The 15857-nt window shown below is 53.5% G+C and overlaps 2 protein-coding genes and 1 long non-coding RNA gene across 13 annotated transcripts; 2 read left to right on the forward strand and 1 right to left on the reverse strand.

Annotated features, from left to right (window-relative positions):
- The first annotated feature begins 379 nt into the window (after positions 1-379).
- On the forward strand, positions 380-8194 carry cfdp1 (craniofacial development protein 1). Of its 2 annotated transcripts, none has more exons than XM_057052671.1 (7): positions 380-680; positions 1356-1488; positions 2149-2347; positions 4101-4210; positions 4369-4488; positions 7511-7669; positions 7768-8194. In XM_057052671.1, exons 1-7 carry the CDS (start codon positions 611-613, stop codon positions 7856-7858), a joined length of 882 nt encoding a protein of 293 aa, XP_056908651.1. In that variant the 5' UTR covers positions 380-610; the 3' UTR covers positions 7859-8194. The 2 variants fall into 2 exon arrangements, with proteins under 2 accessions (XP_056908651.1, XP_056908652.1); XM_057052672.1 differs by having other exon boundaries at positions 4104-4210.
- On the reverse strand, positions 2068-7626 carry LOC130536615 (uncharacterized). Its single transcript, XR_008953412.1, has 3 exons — positions 7488-7626; positions 6217-6314; positions 2068-2377 (listed from the first exon to the last, which is right to left on the reverse strand). It is a non-coding gene; the product is annotated as an uncharacterized LOC130536615 (long non-coding RNA).
- Positions 8195-9152: 958 nt separating the features above from the next.
- Positions 9153-11163, forward strand: LOC130536032 (uncharacterized). 10 transcript variants are annotated; one of them, XM_057051607.1, is made up of 5 exons: positions 9153-9704; positions 9736-9917; positions 9978-10006; positions 10038-10157; positions 10189-11163. In XM_057051607.1, exons 1-5 carry the CDS (start codon positions 9509-9511, stop codon positions 10526-10528), a joined length of 867 nt encoding a protein of 288 aa, XP_056907587.1. In that variant the 5' UTR covers positions 9153-9508; the 3' UTR covers positions 10529-11163. The 10 variants fall into 10 exon arrangements, 9 of the variants coding, with proteins under 9 accessions (XP_056907587.1, XP_056907586.1, XP_056907592.1 ...); XM_057051606.1 differs by having other exon boundaries at positions 9736-9865; positions 9899-10006; XM_057051612.1 differs by having other exon boundaries at positions 9736-9836; positions 9899-10006; positions 10038-10097; positions 10129-11163.
- Positions 11164-15857: the final 4694 nt, after the last annotated feature.

Raw genomic sequence — 15857 nt, forward strand, 5'->3', positions numbered from 1 at the left:
AACTCCAGTCCAGGTTTACATCACAAAAGTGCCTTCATCAGAAAATTCTGAGGAAACTGTTGGGGGAAACGGTGGAACATGTCCTCTTTCAGGGTCCAAGGTACCAGGACCAGAGACTCACAAAGGAAACGCTTAAAGAAATAAAGTACCGTTTTACTTCTGCAGAGTAACTGAGGAGGAAGTCAGACTTTATTTTTAGACGTAACAGGGTTTATCTAGAAGTGGACATTTCCGCAGCAGTCGAATGCTCCGGCAGTTTATCGTCATTTATAATCACGATTGGAAAGAGACCGCGCTGCCATCTCAATGTGGGAGTTCACTCACGTGACCTGTTTATTCTGCGCATGCTCACAACACCTTACGGGGGTTTCCGCTTCCGGAAGGAGGCGGTGACGCTTGACGTTTGGACACTCCCACAAAATGGCGGACAAACTACCGAGCGCACTGTTTAGGGTGTAGGATGGTTTGGGACACGGCACAAATGTAATTTGTCACAAAATTTTAACGTGCTAAAGAAACCAACATTGACCGGTAGCAACGTTTATTTGTGGGGTTGTGGAATTTTAAACAGGCTAAGCAAGGATTGGAATTGTTCAGTCATTCCTCTAGAATGATGAATTACTCGGACTACGACTCAGACGGATATTCGTCTAATGAAGATGCAGATTATGTCCCATCGGGTGAGTACTGCCTTTAAGGTAAAACGCTGCGCAATAAGGTGCCTGCTGCTGGATCCATAGCATATATATTCAAACCAAAAGTGGGGGAAACAGTACTAGTCCTAATGGGACTGGTGTGGTTGTAAAAGAGACTAAAATTTCAGCTTTGGCACAGCTGAACAAAAGTCTCGTCTCCTTAACCTCTTTGTCCCTTTCGGGGTCACGGGGAGGGGACACAATAGGCGAAGGCAGGTTCCCCCTGGATGGGTCGCCAGAGGGTCCTCTGTGAACATTTTTGGGTTTGGTGCCTTGCTCAGGGGTACCTGGGCAGTGCCCTGACGGTGATCTTGCACCTTCCCCTACTACCAGAACACCCAGGGGTTCGAACCGTGAACCCTCCGCTACAAAGTACAATTGCAATGATACGATGCATATTTTGATTGCAACCACTGCAGCCCCCCCCCCCCCCCCCCACACACACACACACAGTTGCAGAGTTTTCCTCACATTTATTCCATGGGTTAGGTTAGGGTAGGGTTAGGTTGGGTTAGGGTTAGGTTAAGGTTAGAAGGGTTAGGGTTAGAAGGGTTAGGGTAGGGTTAGGTTGGGTTAGGGTTAGAGTTAGTAGGGTTAGGTTAGGGTTAGAAGACCCGTGTCTGGTGGTCGTGATGCTCTATCCTGTGTTGTCCTCTTCAGGTGACGATCTCAGTGAGGAGGACATCAACCAGTGTGAGAAGGAGGATCCTCTGCATGAGGAGGACGATGTGCCACATCCTGATCCTGGCAAGAAGGAGGCGAAAAAGAAGAAAAACCTGGTATCTAGTGTGAGGTGAGCCTGGCTGAAGGGTGCTGTGATCATTTCAACAGGTTCTGACCACCCACGAGGGCTGCAGTCAGCCTTTCATTTAAAGTTAAAATGGCATCAGTAGGTTAGGGTTAGTAGGGTTAGGGTTCGTAGGTTAGGGTTCGTAGGTTAGGGTTAGTAGGTGAGGGTTAGTAGGTGAGGGTTAGTAGGTGAGGGTTCGTAGGTTAGGGTGAGGGTTAGTAGGTGAGGGTTCGTAGGTGAGGGTTAGTAGGTGAGGGTTCGTAGGTGAGGGTTAGGGTTAGTAGGTTAGGGTTAGTAGGTGAGGGTTAGTAGGTGAGGGTTAGGGTTAGTAGGTGAGGGTTAGTAGGTGAGGGTTAGGGTTCGTAGGTGAGGGTTAGTAGGTGAGGGTTCGTAGGTGAGGGTTCGTAGGTGAGGGTTAGTAGGTGAGGGTTAGGGTTAGTAGGTGAGGGTTAGTAGGTGATGGATTTCATCAGACCTGGAGACCTGTCCTGCACACGGATGTAAGCTGCACAGTCCAGAACAGAGTTCTGAGGTGGATCCAGTGGAACTGGCTGTTTCCTCTTCTTCAATCTGATCTCTTTATTTTATTTTTTTATTTAAAGCTTTGACTCTTCAGGTGTTCTGCTGAAAGCTGAGCTGCATTTGTGATTCACTGATGTGTAGAAAGAAGAAGAAGAAAGCAGCAGTGCAGGTTGAGGAAGAGAAGAGCGAAGATCAAGCAGGTGAATCAAAGCCGGCACATAAAGACGATGAAGCATCACAGAAGAAAAAAGCCGATGACCTTTGGGCTCTCTTCCTGTCTGATGTTGGATCCAGACCCAAAGCCTGCTCAGCGGGTTCTCCGTCCTGCAGCACAGCTCAGGTAAAGGGTGTCCATGAAAGCTCCTTATTCCTGAAATTAGTGGCGTAAAAGGTTATTTGAGTTATCTCAGTGTGACATCACACGTACACACTTCCTGTTTCCAGCCACACTGAGTGAGTAGCAGAGATGTTAGAAGGAGCAGATATCTCACTCATACGCTGCACTTGACCTTTGACCTGTGCTAGAAAGAGACAGGACATGACTGAATGAATGAATGAATGAAATATAGCACAGCGTCAACAAGGCTGCTTGGCTTCATATCAGTGACTGTAAAGCTAACCCTTGATGGGAGGTGTCCATCTAGTTATGATGGCGTGCATCTATAGGGATGGCCTGATGATGGCGTGCATCTATAGGGATGGCCTGATGATGGCGTGCATCTATAGGGATGGCCTGATGATGGCGTGCATCTATAGGGATGGCCTGATGATGGCGTGCATCTATAGGGATGCCTGATGATGGCGTGCATCTATAGGGATGGCCTGATGATGGCGTGCATCTATAGGGATGGCCTGATGATGGCGTGCATCTATAGGGATGGCCTGATGATGGCGTGCATCTATAGGGATGGCCTGATGATGCCTGATGATGGCGTGCATCTATAGGGATGGCCTGATGAAGGTGTGCATCTATAGGGATGGCCTGATGATGGCGTGCATCTATAGGGATGGCCTGATGATGCCTGATGATGGCGTGCATCTATAGGGATGGCCTGATGAAGGTGTGCATCTATAGGGATGGCCTGATGATGGCGTGCATCTATAGGGATGGCCTGATGAAGGCGTGCATCTATAGGGATGGCCTGATGATGGCGTGCATCTATAGGGATGGCCTGATGAAGGCGTGCATCTATAGGGATGGCCTGATGATGGCGTGCATCTATAGGGATGGCCTGATGATGGCGTGCATCTATAGGGATGGCCTGATGAAGGCGTGCATCTATAGGGATGGCCTGATGATGGCGTGCATCTATAGGGATGGCCTGATGAAGGCGTGCATCTATAGGGATGGCCTGATGATGGCGTGCATCTATAGGGATGGCCTGATGATGGCGTGCATCTATAGGGATGGCCTGATGATGGCGTGCATCTATAGGGATGGCCTGATGATGGCGTGCATCTATAGGGATGGCCTGATGATGGCGTGCATCTATAGGGATGGCCTGATGATGGCGTGCATCTATAGGGATGCCTGATGATGGCGTGCATCTATAGGGATGCCTGATGGACCTTCATAGAGGGCGGCGTGCTCCACCTTTCCACACTCACTTCTCAGCCACTTTATTAGGTCACCTTGTTCGCCAGAGCTTGGAGCCCTGTTGCCCTCAGAACCGCCTTAATTCTTGGTGCTCTCGGGGGTTGGAAACACCCCTCAGAGGTTTTGCTCCATATTGAGATGAGAGCATCTCCCAGCTGCTGCAGGTCTGTCTGCTGCACATCTACGAGGAGGAGCTCTTCCACCACGCCACAAAGCTGCTCTACTGGACCGAGATCTGATGGCTCTGGTGGAGCTCATCGTCATGGTCCAGAAACCAGTTAGATGCTCTGAGCATCCTGCTGGAGGTAGCCTCAGAAGATGGTCCACCACGGTGGTGAAGGGATGGAGCTCCAGCTGCTGCCCTGTGATTGGCTGATTTATGTTCATTAATAGCTGGGCGATAGATTGATGGACACTGAGATGCAGATTCAGTATTTCCATATTGAGACCCTGGAAGCTCCAGCAGCACTTGACTGGTTGATCATCTGATCCTCAGGAGGTTCCTTCAGGTGAAAAAGCATCTCCACTGGGAAAGGAAGCTAAAGCCACAGAGCCGGCTAAAGTCACCATAACGAAGGTTTTTGACTTTGCTGGAGAGGAAATAAGGTACGTTGAAGCCTTTCTCTTGAGTTATGACGCCTCACCGAGGTGAATGAGCGGCAGCGGCCCAAATATTCTCACATATTCTCTGAACAATAAAGCCGCTTTGTTAGAATAATCAGGAATCTGGGAAAACACACACACGAACTCTGCTGCTCTTTCAGGGTGAAGAAGGAGGTGTCGGCAGACTCCAGGGAGGCCCAAATGTTTCTGAAGAACCAGGGCGCGGGACAGGAAGAGAACCCGACGTTATCACCCCAGCAACCATCACTTCCTGGGCCAAGGTGCAGGCGCCGACCTCTTAAAGCCGTCTGCTGTCTTGACTGACATTTGGGGTGGGGGTGGGGTCGACCTGGAGTCCAGTGCCGAGTCAGGAAGGCACCTGCACCAGTCAGGAAGGCACCTGTAGCAGTCAGGAAGGCACCTGCACCAGTCAGGAAAGCACCTGCACCAGTCAGGAAAGCACCTGTACCAGTCAGGAAGGCACCTGTACCAGTCAGGAAAGCACCTGCACCAGTCAGGAAGGCACCTGCACCAGTCAGGAAGGCACCTGTACCAGTCAGGAAGGCACCTGTACCAGTCAGGAAGGCACCTGTACCAGTCAGGAAAGCACCTGTACCAGTCAGGAAGGCACCTGTACCAGTCAGGAAAGCACCTGCACCAGTCAGGAAGGCACCTGTACCAGTCAGGAAGGCACCTGCACCAGTCAGGAAGGCACCTGTACCAGTCAGGAAGGCACCTGCACCAGTCAGGAAGGCACCTGCACCAGTCAGGAAGGCACCTGCACCAGTCAGGAAGGCACCTGTACCAGTCAGGAAAGCACCTGCACCAGTCAGGAAAGCACCTGTACCAGTCAGGAAGGCACCTGCACCAGTCAGGAAAGCACCTGTACCAGTCAGGAAGCACCTGTACCAGTCAGGAAAGCACCTGTACCAGTCAGGAAGGCACCTGTACCAGTCAGGAAGGCACCTGTACCAGTCAGGAAGGCACCTGCACCAGTCAGGAAAGCACCTGTACCAGTCAGGAAAGCACCTGTACCAGTCAGGAAGGCACCTGTACCAGTCAGGAAGGCACCTGCACCAGTCAGGAAAGCACCTGCACCAGTCAGGAAGGCACCTGTACCGGTCAGGAAGGCACCTGTACCAGTCAGGAAAGCACCTGTACCAGTCAGGAAAGCACCTGCACCAGTCAGGAAGGCACCTGTACCAGTCAGGAAGCACCTGTACCAGTCAGGAAGGCACCTGCACCAGTCAGGAAGCACCTGTACCAGTCAGGAAAGCACCTGTACCAGTCAGGAAGGCACCTGCACCAGTCAGGAAGGCACCTGCACCAGTCAGGAAAGCACCTGTACCAGTCAGGAAGGCACCTGTACCAGTCAGGAAGGCACCTGCACCAGTCAGGAAAGCACCTGCACCAGTCAGGAAGGCACCTGTACCAGTCAGGAAGGCACCTGTACCAGTCAGGAAGGCACCTGTACCAGTCAGGAAAGCACCTGTACCAGTCAGGAAGGCACCTGTACAAATCAGGAAGGCACCTGTACCAGTCAGGAAAGCACCTGTACCAGTCAGGAAAGCACCTGTACCAGTCAGGAAGGCACCTGTACCAGTCAGGAAAGCACCTGTACCAGTCAGGAAGGCACCTGTACCAGTCAGGAAAGCACCTGCACCAGTCAGGAAGGCACCTGTACCAGTCAGGAAAGCACCTGTACCAGTCAGGAAAGCACCTGTACCAGTCAGGAAGGCACCTGTACCAGTCAGGAAGGCACCTGTACCAGTCAGGAAAGCACCTGTACCAGTCAGGAAAGCACCTGCACCAGTCAGGAAGGCACCTGTACCAGTCAGGAAAGCACCTGTACCAGTCAGGAAGGCACCTGCACCAGTCAGGAAGGCACCTGTACCAGTCAGGAAAGCACCTGTACCAGTCAGGAAGCACCTGTACCAGTCAGGAAGGCACCTGCACCAGTCAGGAAGGGTGATGAAGGAGGACAACAGCTGTGTCCTTCACACACTCACCGTTTCAGAAAGCTGTCGGGCTCCTTTCAGAACAGCTGATCACTGCTTCATCATCGTCTCGCTCAGGTCACCACCTTCAGCGCCCATGGAGGTCCAGTCTGTTGGAGTCAGTGACGTATTTGAGAGTGCTGGGGGGGCTGGGTACAGCAGGGGGGGGCAGGGGAAGCCACAGCCCCCCCACAACCCTGATGCATTTCTATCTGGGTCTGTGTTTCATCTGGGGGCTCCGGTCCAGCCACAGTGGTGCTGCCATCAGCAGCTCAGGACTGACCTCTACCTGACCTTGACAGGTGGTTCTGTGGTGTCCTCTGTTGGAATGAAGCTGCTGCTGCTCTTCCCTGGTGATCAGAGGTCTACTGGGTGGAGCCTGGTTCTTACTAACCCTAACCTTAACCTGGTTCTTACTAACCCTAACCCTAACCCTCTTACTAACCCTAACCTTAACCTGGTTCTTACTAACCCTAACCCTCTTACTAACCCTAACCCCAACCCTCTTACTAACCCTAACCCTAACCTGGTTCTTACTAACCCTAACCCTCTTACTAACCCTAACCTAACCCTAACCTTCTTACTAACCCTAACCCTAGCCTGGTTCTTACTAACCCTAACCCTAACCTGGTTCTTACTAACCCTAACCCTCTTACTAACCCTAACCTAACCCTAACCTTCTTACTAACCCTAACCCTAGCCTGGTTCTTACTAACCCTAACCCTAACCTGGTTCTTAGTAACCCTAACCCTAACCCTCTTACTAACCCTAACCTAACCCTCTTACTAACCCTAACCCTAGCCTGGTTCCTACTAACCCTAACCCTCTTACTAACCCTAACCCTAACCTGGTTCTTACTAACCCTAACCTAACCCTCTTACTAACCTAACTAACCTAACCTAACCCTAACCTCTTACTAACCCTAACCCTAGCCTGGTTCTTCCTAACCCTAACCCTCTTACTAACCCTAACCTAACCCTAACCCTCTTACTAACCCTAACCCTCTTACTAACCCTAACCTAACCCTCTTACTAACCCTAACCCCAACCCTCTTACTAACCCTAACCTAACCCCAACCCTCTTACTAACCCTAACCCCAACCCTCTTACTAACCCTAACCTAACCCCAACCCTCTTACTAACCCTAACCCTAGCCTGGTTCTTCCTAACCCTAACCCTCTTACTAACCCTAACCTAACCCTAACCCTCTTACTAACCCTAACCCTAACCCAGCATTTAGACTGAACCAGCACCAGTGGTCATGGAGAAAGATTCCACATTTACCGGAACTTTCCGCTCTCTTGCAGTGCGAAGCGTCCTGCAGGCATGTCGGGCATCCTGAGTCATATCGGTGGAAAGAAATCCAAGATGAGCACTTTGGAGAAGTCCAAGATGGACTGGGACGCTTTCAAGTCAGAGGAGGGTATCACCGAGGAGCTGGCCATCCACAACAGAGGCAGAGAGGGGTGAGATGTTCCCACACCTGTGTTGGTCTGTTCCCACAACGCTCCAGTCCGGAGGGAGCTGGACACGCCTCTGATGTCCTCTGTCTGTCCCTCTGCAGGTATGTGGAGCGCAAGAACTTCCTGGAACGGGTGGACCATCGCCAGTTTGAGTTGGAGAAAGCAGTACGGCTCAGCAACATGAAGAGATGACACACACACGCACACGCACGCACACACGCACACGTACACACACACACACACACGCACACGTACGCACACACACACACACACACACGGGACTTTTTGTAGCGGCTGCTCAGTAAAAGCCTGAAATGGTCGTGAAAAGAAGACTTTATTGCAGTCCCTTGCCTCCTTCTCCTCGTGTCCTCACTCCCATCCCGGCTACACACTGACGTCATTAAAACTCTTCCGATTTGTTCTGTGGATTTCTTTCAGGGAGGGAGCGTTCCCGACCGCACAGTAGCAACAGTTATTTATCCATAGCAGACTTTGACCTTTCAAAATAAAGGACCAGGCTTATTTTTCCATCTTTGTGGATGTGTTTTAATGCCTGGACAAGCTGCACTCACAGTCCTGCTCCAGGAGCCATGTCCTGGAGCTGCAGGAGCCATGTCCTGGAGCTGCAGGAGCCATGTCCTGGAGCTACAGGAGCCATGTCCTGGAGCTGCAGGAGCCATGTCCTGGAGCTACAGGAACCATGTCCTGGAGCTGCAGGAGCCATGTCCTGGAGCTACAGGAGCCATGTCCTGGAGCTGCAGGAGCCATGTCCTGGAGCTGCAGGAGACATGTCCTGGAGCTGCAGGAGCCATGTCCTGGAGCTGCAGGAGACATGTCCTGGAGCTGCAGGAACCATGTCCTGGAGCTGCAGGAACCATGTCCTGGAGCTGCAGGAGCCATGTCCTGGAGCTGCAGGAGACATGTCCTGGAGCTGCAGGAGCCATGTCCTGGAGCTGCAGGAGACATGTCCTGGAGCTGCAGGAACCATGTCCTGGAGCTGCAGGAACCATGTCCTGGAGCTGCAGGAGCCATGTCCTGGAGCTACAGGAACCATGTCCTGGAGCTGCAGGAGCCATGTCCTGGAGCTGCAGGAACCATGTCCTGGAGCTGCAGGAACCATGTCCTGGAGCTGCAGGAGCCATGTCCTGGAGCTGCAGGAACCATGTCCTGGAGCTGCAGGAGCCATGTCCTGGAGCTACAGGAGCCATGTCCTGGAGCTGCAGGAGCCATGTCCTGGAGCTGCAGGAGCCATGTCCTGGAGCTACAGGAACCATGTCCTGGAGCTGCAGGAGCCATGTCCTGGAGCTGCAGGAGCCATGTCCTGGAGCTGCAGGAGACATGTCCTGGAGCTGCAGGAGACATGTCCTGGAGCTGCAGGAACCATGTCCTGGAGCTGCAGGAACCATGTCCTGGAGCTGCAGGAGCCATGTCCTGGAGCTACAGGAGCCATGTCCTGGAGCTGCAGGAACCATGTCCTGGAGCTGCAGGAGCCATGTCCTGGAGCTGCAGGAGCCATGTCCTGGAGCTGCAGGAGCCATGTCCTGGAGCTGCAGGAACCATGTCCTGGAGCTGCAGGAGCCATGTCCTGGAGCTGCAGGAGCCATGTCCTGGAGCTGCAGGAACCATGTCCTGGAGCTGCAGGAACCATCCCAGTGTTAAAAAGGCACCATTTTCTAGCTATTTCGGCCTTCATGAAGGAGCTGGAGGGTCCCGGTTGGGGCTGACATCTTCACACTGTATCAGTCACTGAGTCCTCGTCGGGCCCCAGAATGAGGGACCGTGAGAGAGACACAGGATCCAAACATGTCTGTGCTCTGATGACCAGATCTCTTTAGGTCCTCCATGTGGACCCGAATAGATCTGTTGTTGCAAAAAAAACAGCTGCAGGTCTTCATGGTGATGAAGAGGAAGGTCCAGATACCCCGCAGAAGTCTAGATGACGACATGAGGTACGTACAAAATGCTGCCCTACCCCTAGAGAGACAGACGGGTGTCCACTCTCACCACAGAGACAGACAGGTGTCCGCTCTCACCACAGGTGGACAGACGGGTGTCCACTCTCACCACAGAGACAGACGGGTGTCCGCTCTCACCACAGGTGGACAGACGGGTGTCCGCTCTCACCACAGGTGGACAGACGGGTGTCCGCTCTCACCACAGAGACAGACGGGTGTCCGCTCTCACCACAGAGACAGACGGGTGTGTCCGCTCTCACCACAGGTGGACAGACAGGTGTCCACTCTCACCACAGGTGGACAGACGGGTGTCCGCTCTCACCACAGAGACAGACGGGTGTCCACTCTCACCACAGAGACAGACGGGTGTCCGCTCTCACCACAGGTGGACAGACGGGTGTCCACTCTCACCACAGGTGGACAGACGGGTGTCCACTCTCACCACAGAGACAGACAGGTGTCCGCTCTCACCACAGGTGGACAGACGGGTGTCCGCTCTCACCACAGAGACAGACAGGTGTCCACTCTCACCACAGGTGGACAGACGGGTGTCCACTCTCACCACAGAGACAGACAGGTGTCCGCTCTCACCACAGGTGGACAGACAGGTGTCCACTCTCACCCTAACCCTCCTTGGACGGAGGACATGAGTCAGATGCTGCTCAGTCGTTCTTCAGCATCTCAGGAGGATGTGAAGAAAAGAACTGATTCGCGTGTTTCTTTAAAAGAGGACAAGCAAACTGTTGCTGCGATGCCGCTGCTCAGCCTCCCGTCGTCCTCGGGACGTCCCCTTGGAGATGTTCTGGTTCCTTCAGCAGCTCCTCTCCAGGTCTGTCGGAGGAGTGTGGACCCGTTTCAGGTCTCTCCAGATGTTGGACTGGGTTTCATCAGGTTCTTGGGCCACTGATGTTCAGAGAAGAGTCCCTCCACTACTCCTGTGAGCTCAGCTGTGGGCTGGTTCTGCCCGCTGGTTCTGTAGCCCAGGGAGTCTCCAGTTTGCCTGTTCTTCCTTGGAGTCGATCATCTCTCCCGTTTCTCCGGACAGGCGAGATGGATTTTGATCACTTAAGTTTCTTGGAACTATTTTGATATAATCAGATGAGTTAAGGATGAATGAAGATACCACCTCTTCCATCCAGGTGATAAATAATGTTATAGATGTTTTAGTCATTCCTCATCATAGTTGGTGTTGGGTGGAACATGAATGGATCAGCTGAAAATCCACTTTATTCCACGGACGAGTCCAGCGGAAACGACCACACATTCAGGGTTATTGATCGGAAAACGTCAGGACGAGGCAAGATGGTGCCTTCAAAATTCGACAGCAGTTCCCAGTCGACACTAAAATAGGAGTGTCCCCTTACTCTCAACTTTACAGTAAATGATTAAGGCATCGGGATGCCTGGGAATTATGTACCAAAGCACATCCGGTCTCCAAAATAAGGTGTTTATTCAGAACTCTAACGCAATGGTAACACGAGACACTTTTGAGTTTGTAAAGGTTCAAGATAAATAAAACAAAAACCCAAGTTTATAACAAAACCTTCGTGTCCATCTACCCATCCTATCGGGGCGGGGGGGTTAGGGTTCGGGGTTTGTCCCAGGCGGGAACCACGCAAACATTTACGGGGACGTTATTTTGAAGGGCGGAAGTTGCATCTCAAGAATTCCTGAACCGATTTTACCGCCGCGGTTTGTCCCTTTCTACCGTAATGCTGAGAGAAGGGCGCACTAGAATGTTCGTGTCTTCCCTGACCGCAGTGGACGACGCCAGGGAAGCGCAGAGGAAGCGTCGGCCCTTTGCTTCTTTCCTTTGGTAGTTTCGGAGCATCGGGCTGGAAGTGAACTCGCCCCATTTCCCTCTGCATCTTCCCCGGGCTCCTGCAGCACAGGGGCCGCTGGCAGGGCAGCAGAGCGTCGGTGGAGGCGCAGAGGTGGTACCGGGCACGGCTGTCGGCCCAAATCTCACCGCGAACCAGCGGAGTCTGCGGCCGAAGCTCGATGTTCGTCTTCAACATGGAGGACTGACACTTGGACGCGAAGGGAACCAGGAACCATCGTTGGCGTGAACGCCTGACGCGCAGGGAAGTGAACGGCAACAGCAAAATGTCTGTCCCCGTAAGTCTGTCCTGCACACGCACACACGCACACACGCGTCCAGGCTGTGGCTGAGCCAGCGGAAACTTGCAGCCATCTGATGCACACGCTGGTTTGGGCTCCATGTTTCCATGGGATGGAGCATGGAGCCATGTTGAAGATGCAGGAGATGAGAAATAAGTTTGAACTGGAACATTTGATGAAATGCAAAGATAAGGTGGAGTGACGTCAGAGCATTTTGGGCAATGCACAGTGATGTCATTAGCGCGGGCGTGTGCTGCCATTTGTTTTGGTGGTTGGTGGCTGAACAACTTTCAACATGGCTGCTTCCACTTTAACAGGAAGAGCAAGTTTCATTCATGGTTTCCTGTTGAGGCTGGACTGTTGGGACAGTCGGGCGGTCCACCGGTCTGGAACAGCGCCATCAGAGTGGAACACACACACACACACACACACACACACACACACACACACACACACACACACACACACACAGTGATCTGATAGCAGGTGTCAGCTTTCACTCGGGTCGTTTCACCTTTTCCTGCATTTCCACACATCTGCTGTGCTGATGTTCTGGTCACGTCCTTCGCAGACAGACTGGGTCTGTGCACGTGAGTCTGGGTTATTTCCACCCCCCCCCCCCCCCCCCCCCCCTCCATTAATTCAATAAAGAGTGTGAAATGCTGTTGATGTCTGAAGAATTACATCTTCAGACATCTGACTGGATTTAGTCAGGTCTTTTGACAGCTAATGGCTCCAGACTGGGCCAATGGAGCCGTTCCAACAGGTCATGTGACGCTCTGGGTCTTCTTAACTTTAGTGGTCTTGTTCAAAGTTGTACCAAGACTTGTTTACCCCTCACCCATAACATGTTCAACCTTTTAAGTTAACGTTTAAACCAGGAATTACATGACTGGATGACCTGAAGAGCTCCATGTGGACTGATCCAGTTGCTAATCTAGTCCGGTTCAGTTCAGTCCGGTTCAGTCCGGTTCAGTCCAGTTCAGTCTAGTTCAGTTCAGTTCAGTCTGGTTCAACGCTTCAACTTAAAACTAAATGACGTGTTAAATTTCATTGAGGTAAAAATTCCATTAAACAATTTTGCATGTGTGCACGCTAGCCTTGGTTGGGGGGCTAAGTGGGGGGTGAAGCACTGTGAAATGGTCAATTTCAAGGTTGGACTGGAGGTGAACATCTGAAGAGACACAGGTGGGCTGATGGACAGAGGCGACCTCACGACCTCACCCCAGGAGCCAAGTCCAAAACCATGTTTGTTGGATGGATGGATGGATGGATGGATGGATGGATGGATGGATGAGTGGAGGAGCGGATGGATGAGTGAATGGATGGATGAATGTATGAATGCGTGTAGGACAGCGTGTAGGACAGCGTGAGCGACAGCGTGTAGGACAGCGTGAGCGACAGCGTGAAGGACAGCGTGTAGGACAGCGTGTAGGACAGCGTGTAGGACAGCGTGTAGGACAGCGTGAACGACAGCGTGTAGGACAGCGTGTAGGACAGCGTGAGCGACAGCGTGTAGGACAGCGTGTAGGACAGCGTGAGCGACAGCGGTGTAGGACAGCGTGTAGGACAGCGTGTAGGACAGCGTGAGCGACAGCGTGAACGACAGCGTGTAGGACAGCGTGTAGGACAGCGTGAGCGACAGCGTGTAGGACAGCGTGAGCGACAGCGTGAACGACAGCGTGTAGGACAGCGTGTGTAGGACAGCGTGAGCGACAGCGTGAGCGACAGCGTGAACGACAGCGTGTAGGACAGCGTGTAGGACAGCGTGAGCGACAGCGTGTAGGACAGCGTGAGCGACAGCGTGTGTAGGACAGCGTGTAGGACAGCGTGAGCGACAGCGTGAACGACAGCGTGAACGACAGCGTGAGCGACAGCGTGAGCGACAGCGTGTAGGACAGCGTGTAGGACAGCGTGAACGACAGCGTGTAGGACAGCGTGTAGGACAGCGTGTAGGACAGCGTGAACGACAGCGTGAACGACAGCGTGAACGACAGCGTGTAGGACAGCGTGTAGGACAGCGTGTGTAGGACAGCGTGTAGGACAGCGGTGAACGACAGCGTGAACGACAGCGTGAACGACAGCGTGTAGGACAGCGTGTAGGACAGCGTGTAGGACAGCGGTAGGACAGCGTGAACGGCAGCGTGTAGGACAGCGTGTAGGACAGCGTGTAGGACAGCGTGTAGGACAGCGTGAACGGCAGCGTGTAGGACAGCGTGTAGGACAGCGTGTAGGACAGCGTGTAGGACAGCGTGTAGGACAGCGTGAACGGCAGCGTGTAGGACAGCGTGTAGGACAGCGTGAACGACAGCGTGTAGGACAGCGTGAACGACAGCGTGAACGACAGCGTGAACGACAGCGTGAACGACAGCGTGAACGACAGCGTGTAGGACAGCGTGAAGGACAGCGTGAAGGACAGCGTGTAGGACAGCGTGAAGGACAGCGTGTAGGACAGCGTGTAGGACAGCGTTGAAGGACAGCGTGTAGGACAGCGTGTAGGACAGCGTGTAGGACAGGTGTAGGACAGCGTGAAGGACAGCGTGTAGGACAGCGTGAACGACAGCGTGTAGGACAGCGTGTAGGACAGCGTGTAGAACAGCGTGTAGGACAGCGTGTAGGACAGCGTGTAGGACGCGTGTAGGACAGCGTGAGCGACAGCGTGTAGGACAGCGTGAGCGACAGCGTGAAGGACAGCGTGTAGGACAGCGTGTAGGACAAGCGTGTAGGACAGCGTGTAGGACAGCGTGAACGACAGCGTGTAGGACAGCGTGTAGGACAGCGTGAGCGACAGCGTGTAGGACAGCGTGTGTAGGACAGCGTGAGCGACAGCGTGTAGGACAGCGTGTAGGACAGCGTGTAGGACAGCGTGAGCGACAGCGTGAACGACAGCGTGTAGGACAGCGTGTAGGACAGCGTGAGCGACAGCGTGTAGGACAGCGTGAGCGACAGCGTGAACGACAGCGTGTGGACAGCGTGTAGGACAGCGTGAGCGACAGCGTGAGCGACAGCGTGAACGACAGCGTGTAGGACAGCGTGTAGGACAGCGTGAGCGACAGCGTGTAGGACACGTGAGCGACAGCGTGTAGGACAGCGTTGTAGGACAGCGTGAGCGACAGCGGAACGACAGCGAACGACAGCGTGAGCGACAGCGTGAGCGACAGCGTGTAGGACAGCGTGTAGGACAGCGTGAACGACAGCGTGTAGGACAGCGTGTAGGACAGCGTGTAGGACAGCGTGAACGACAGCGTGAACGACAGCGTGAACGACAGCGTGTAGGACAGCGTGTAGGACAGCGTGTAGGACAAGCGTGTAGGACAGCGTGAACGACAGCGTGAACGACAGCGTGAACGACAGCGTGTAGGACAGCGTGTAGGACAGCGTGTAGGACAGCGTGTAGGACAGCGTGAACGGCAGCGTGTAGGACAGCGTGTAGGACAGCGTGTAGGACAGCGTGTAGGACAGCGTGAACGGCAGCGTGTAGGACAGCGTGTAGGACAGCGTGTAGGACAGCGTGTAGGACAGCGTGTAGACAGCGTGAACGACAGCGTGTAGGACAGCGTGTAGGACAAGCGTGAACGACAGCGTGTAGGACAGCGTGAACGACAGCGTGAACGACAGCGGTGAACGACAGCGTGAACGACAGCGTGAACGACAGCGTGTAGGACAGCGTGAAGGACAGCGTGAAGGACAGCGTGTAGGACAGCGGAACGACAGCGTGTAGGACAGCGTGTAGGACAGCGTGAAGGACAGCGTGTAGGACAGCGTGTAGGACAGCGTGTAGGACAGCGTGTAGGACAGCGTGAAGGACAGCGTGTAGGACAGCGTGAACGACAGCGTGTAGGACAGCGTGAACGACAGCGTGTAGGACAGCGTGAACGACAGCGTGAACGACAGCGTGTAGGACAGCGTGTAGGACAGCGTGAACGACAGCGTGTAGGACAGCGTGAAGGACAGCGTGAAGGACAGCGTGTAGGACAGCGTGAACGACAGCGTGTAGGACAGCGTGTAGGACAGCGTGTAGGACAGCGTGTAGGACAGCGTGAACGACAGCGTGAACGACAGCGTGTAGGACAGCGTGTAGGACAGCGTGAACGACAGCGTGTAGGACAGCGTGA

Source organism: Takifugu flavidus, chromosome 13, assembly GCF_003711565.1.
Source record: "Takifugu flavidus isolate HTHZ2018 chromosome 13, ASM371156v2, whole genome shotgun sequence".
Classification (NCBI taxonomy): Eukaryota; Metazoa; Chordata; class Actinopteri; order Tetraodontiformes; family Tetraodontidae; genus Takifugu; species Takifugu flavidus.

Bases quoted from the DNA above. Each gene is read 5' to 3' on its own strand.
- cfdp1 (XM_057052671.1), top strand. From the start codon at position 611: ATGATGAATTACTCGGACTACGACTCAGACGGATATTCGTCTAATGAA. The intron at 4,211-4,368 runs GTACGTTGAAGC...CTGCTCTTTCAG, and splicing joins TTTGCTGGAGAGGAAATAAG to GGTGAAGAAGGAGGTGTCGG. The intron at 7,670-7,767 runs GTGAGATGTTCC...GTCCCTCTGCAG, and splicing joins CACAACAGAGGCAGAGAGGG to GTATGTGGAGCGCAAGAACT.
- LOC130536032 (XM_057051604.1), top strand. From the start codon at position 9,509: ATGTGGACCCGAATAGATCTGTTGTTGCAAAAAAAACAGCTGCAGGTC. The intron at 9,705-9,735 runs GTGGACAGACGG...CTCTCACCACAG, and splicing joins GGTGTCCGCTCTCACCACAG to AGACAGACGGGTGTCCGCTC. The intron at 10,158-10,188 runs GTGGACAGACGG...CTCTCACCACAG, and splicing joins GGTGTCCACTCTCACCACAG to AGACAGACAGGTGTCCGCTC.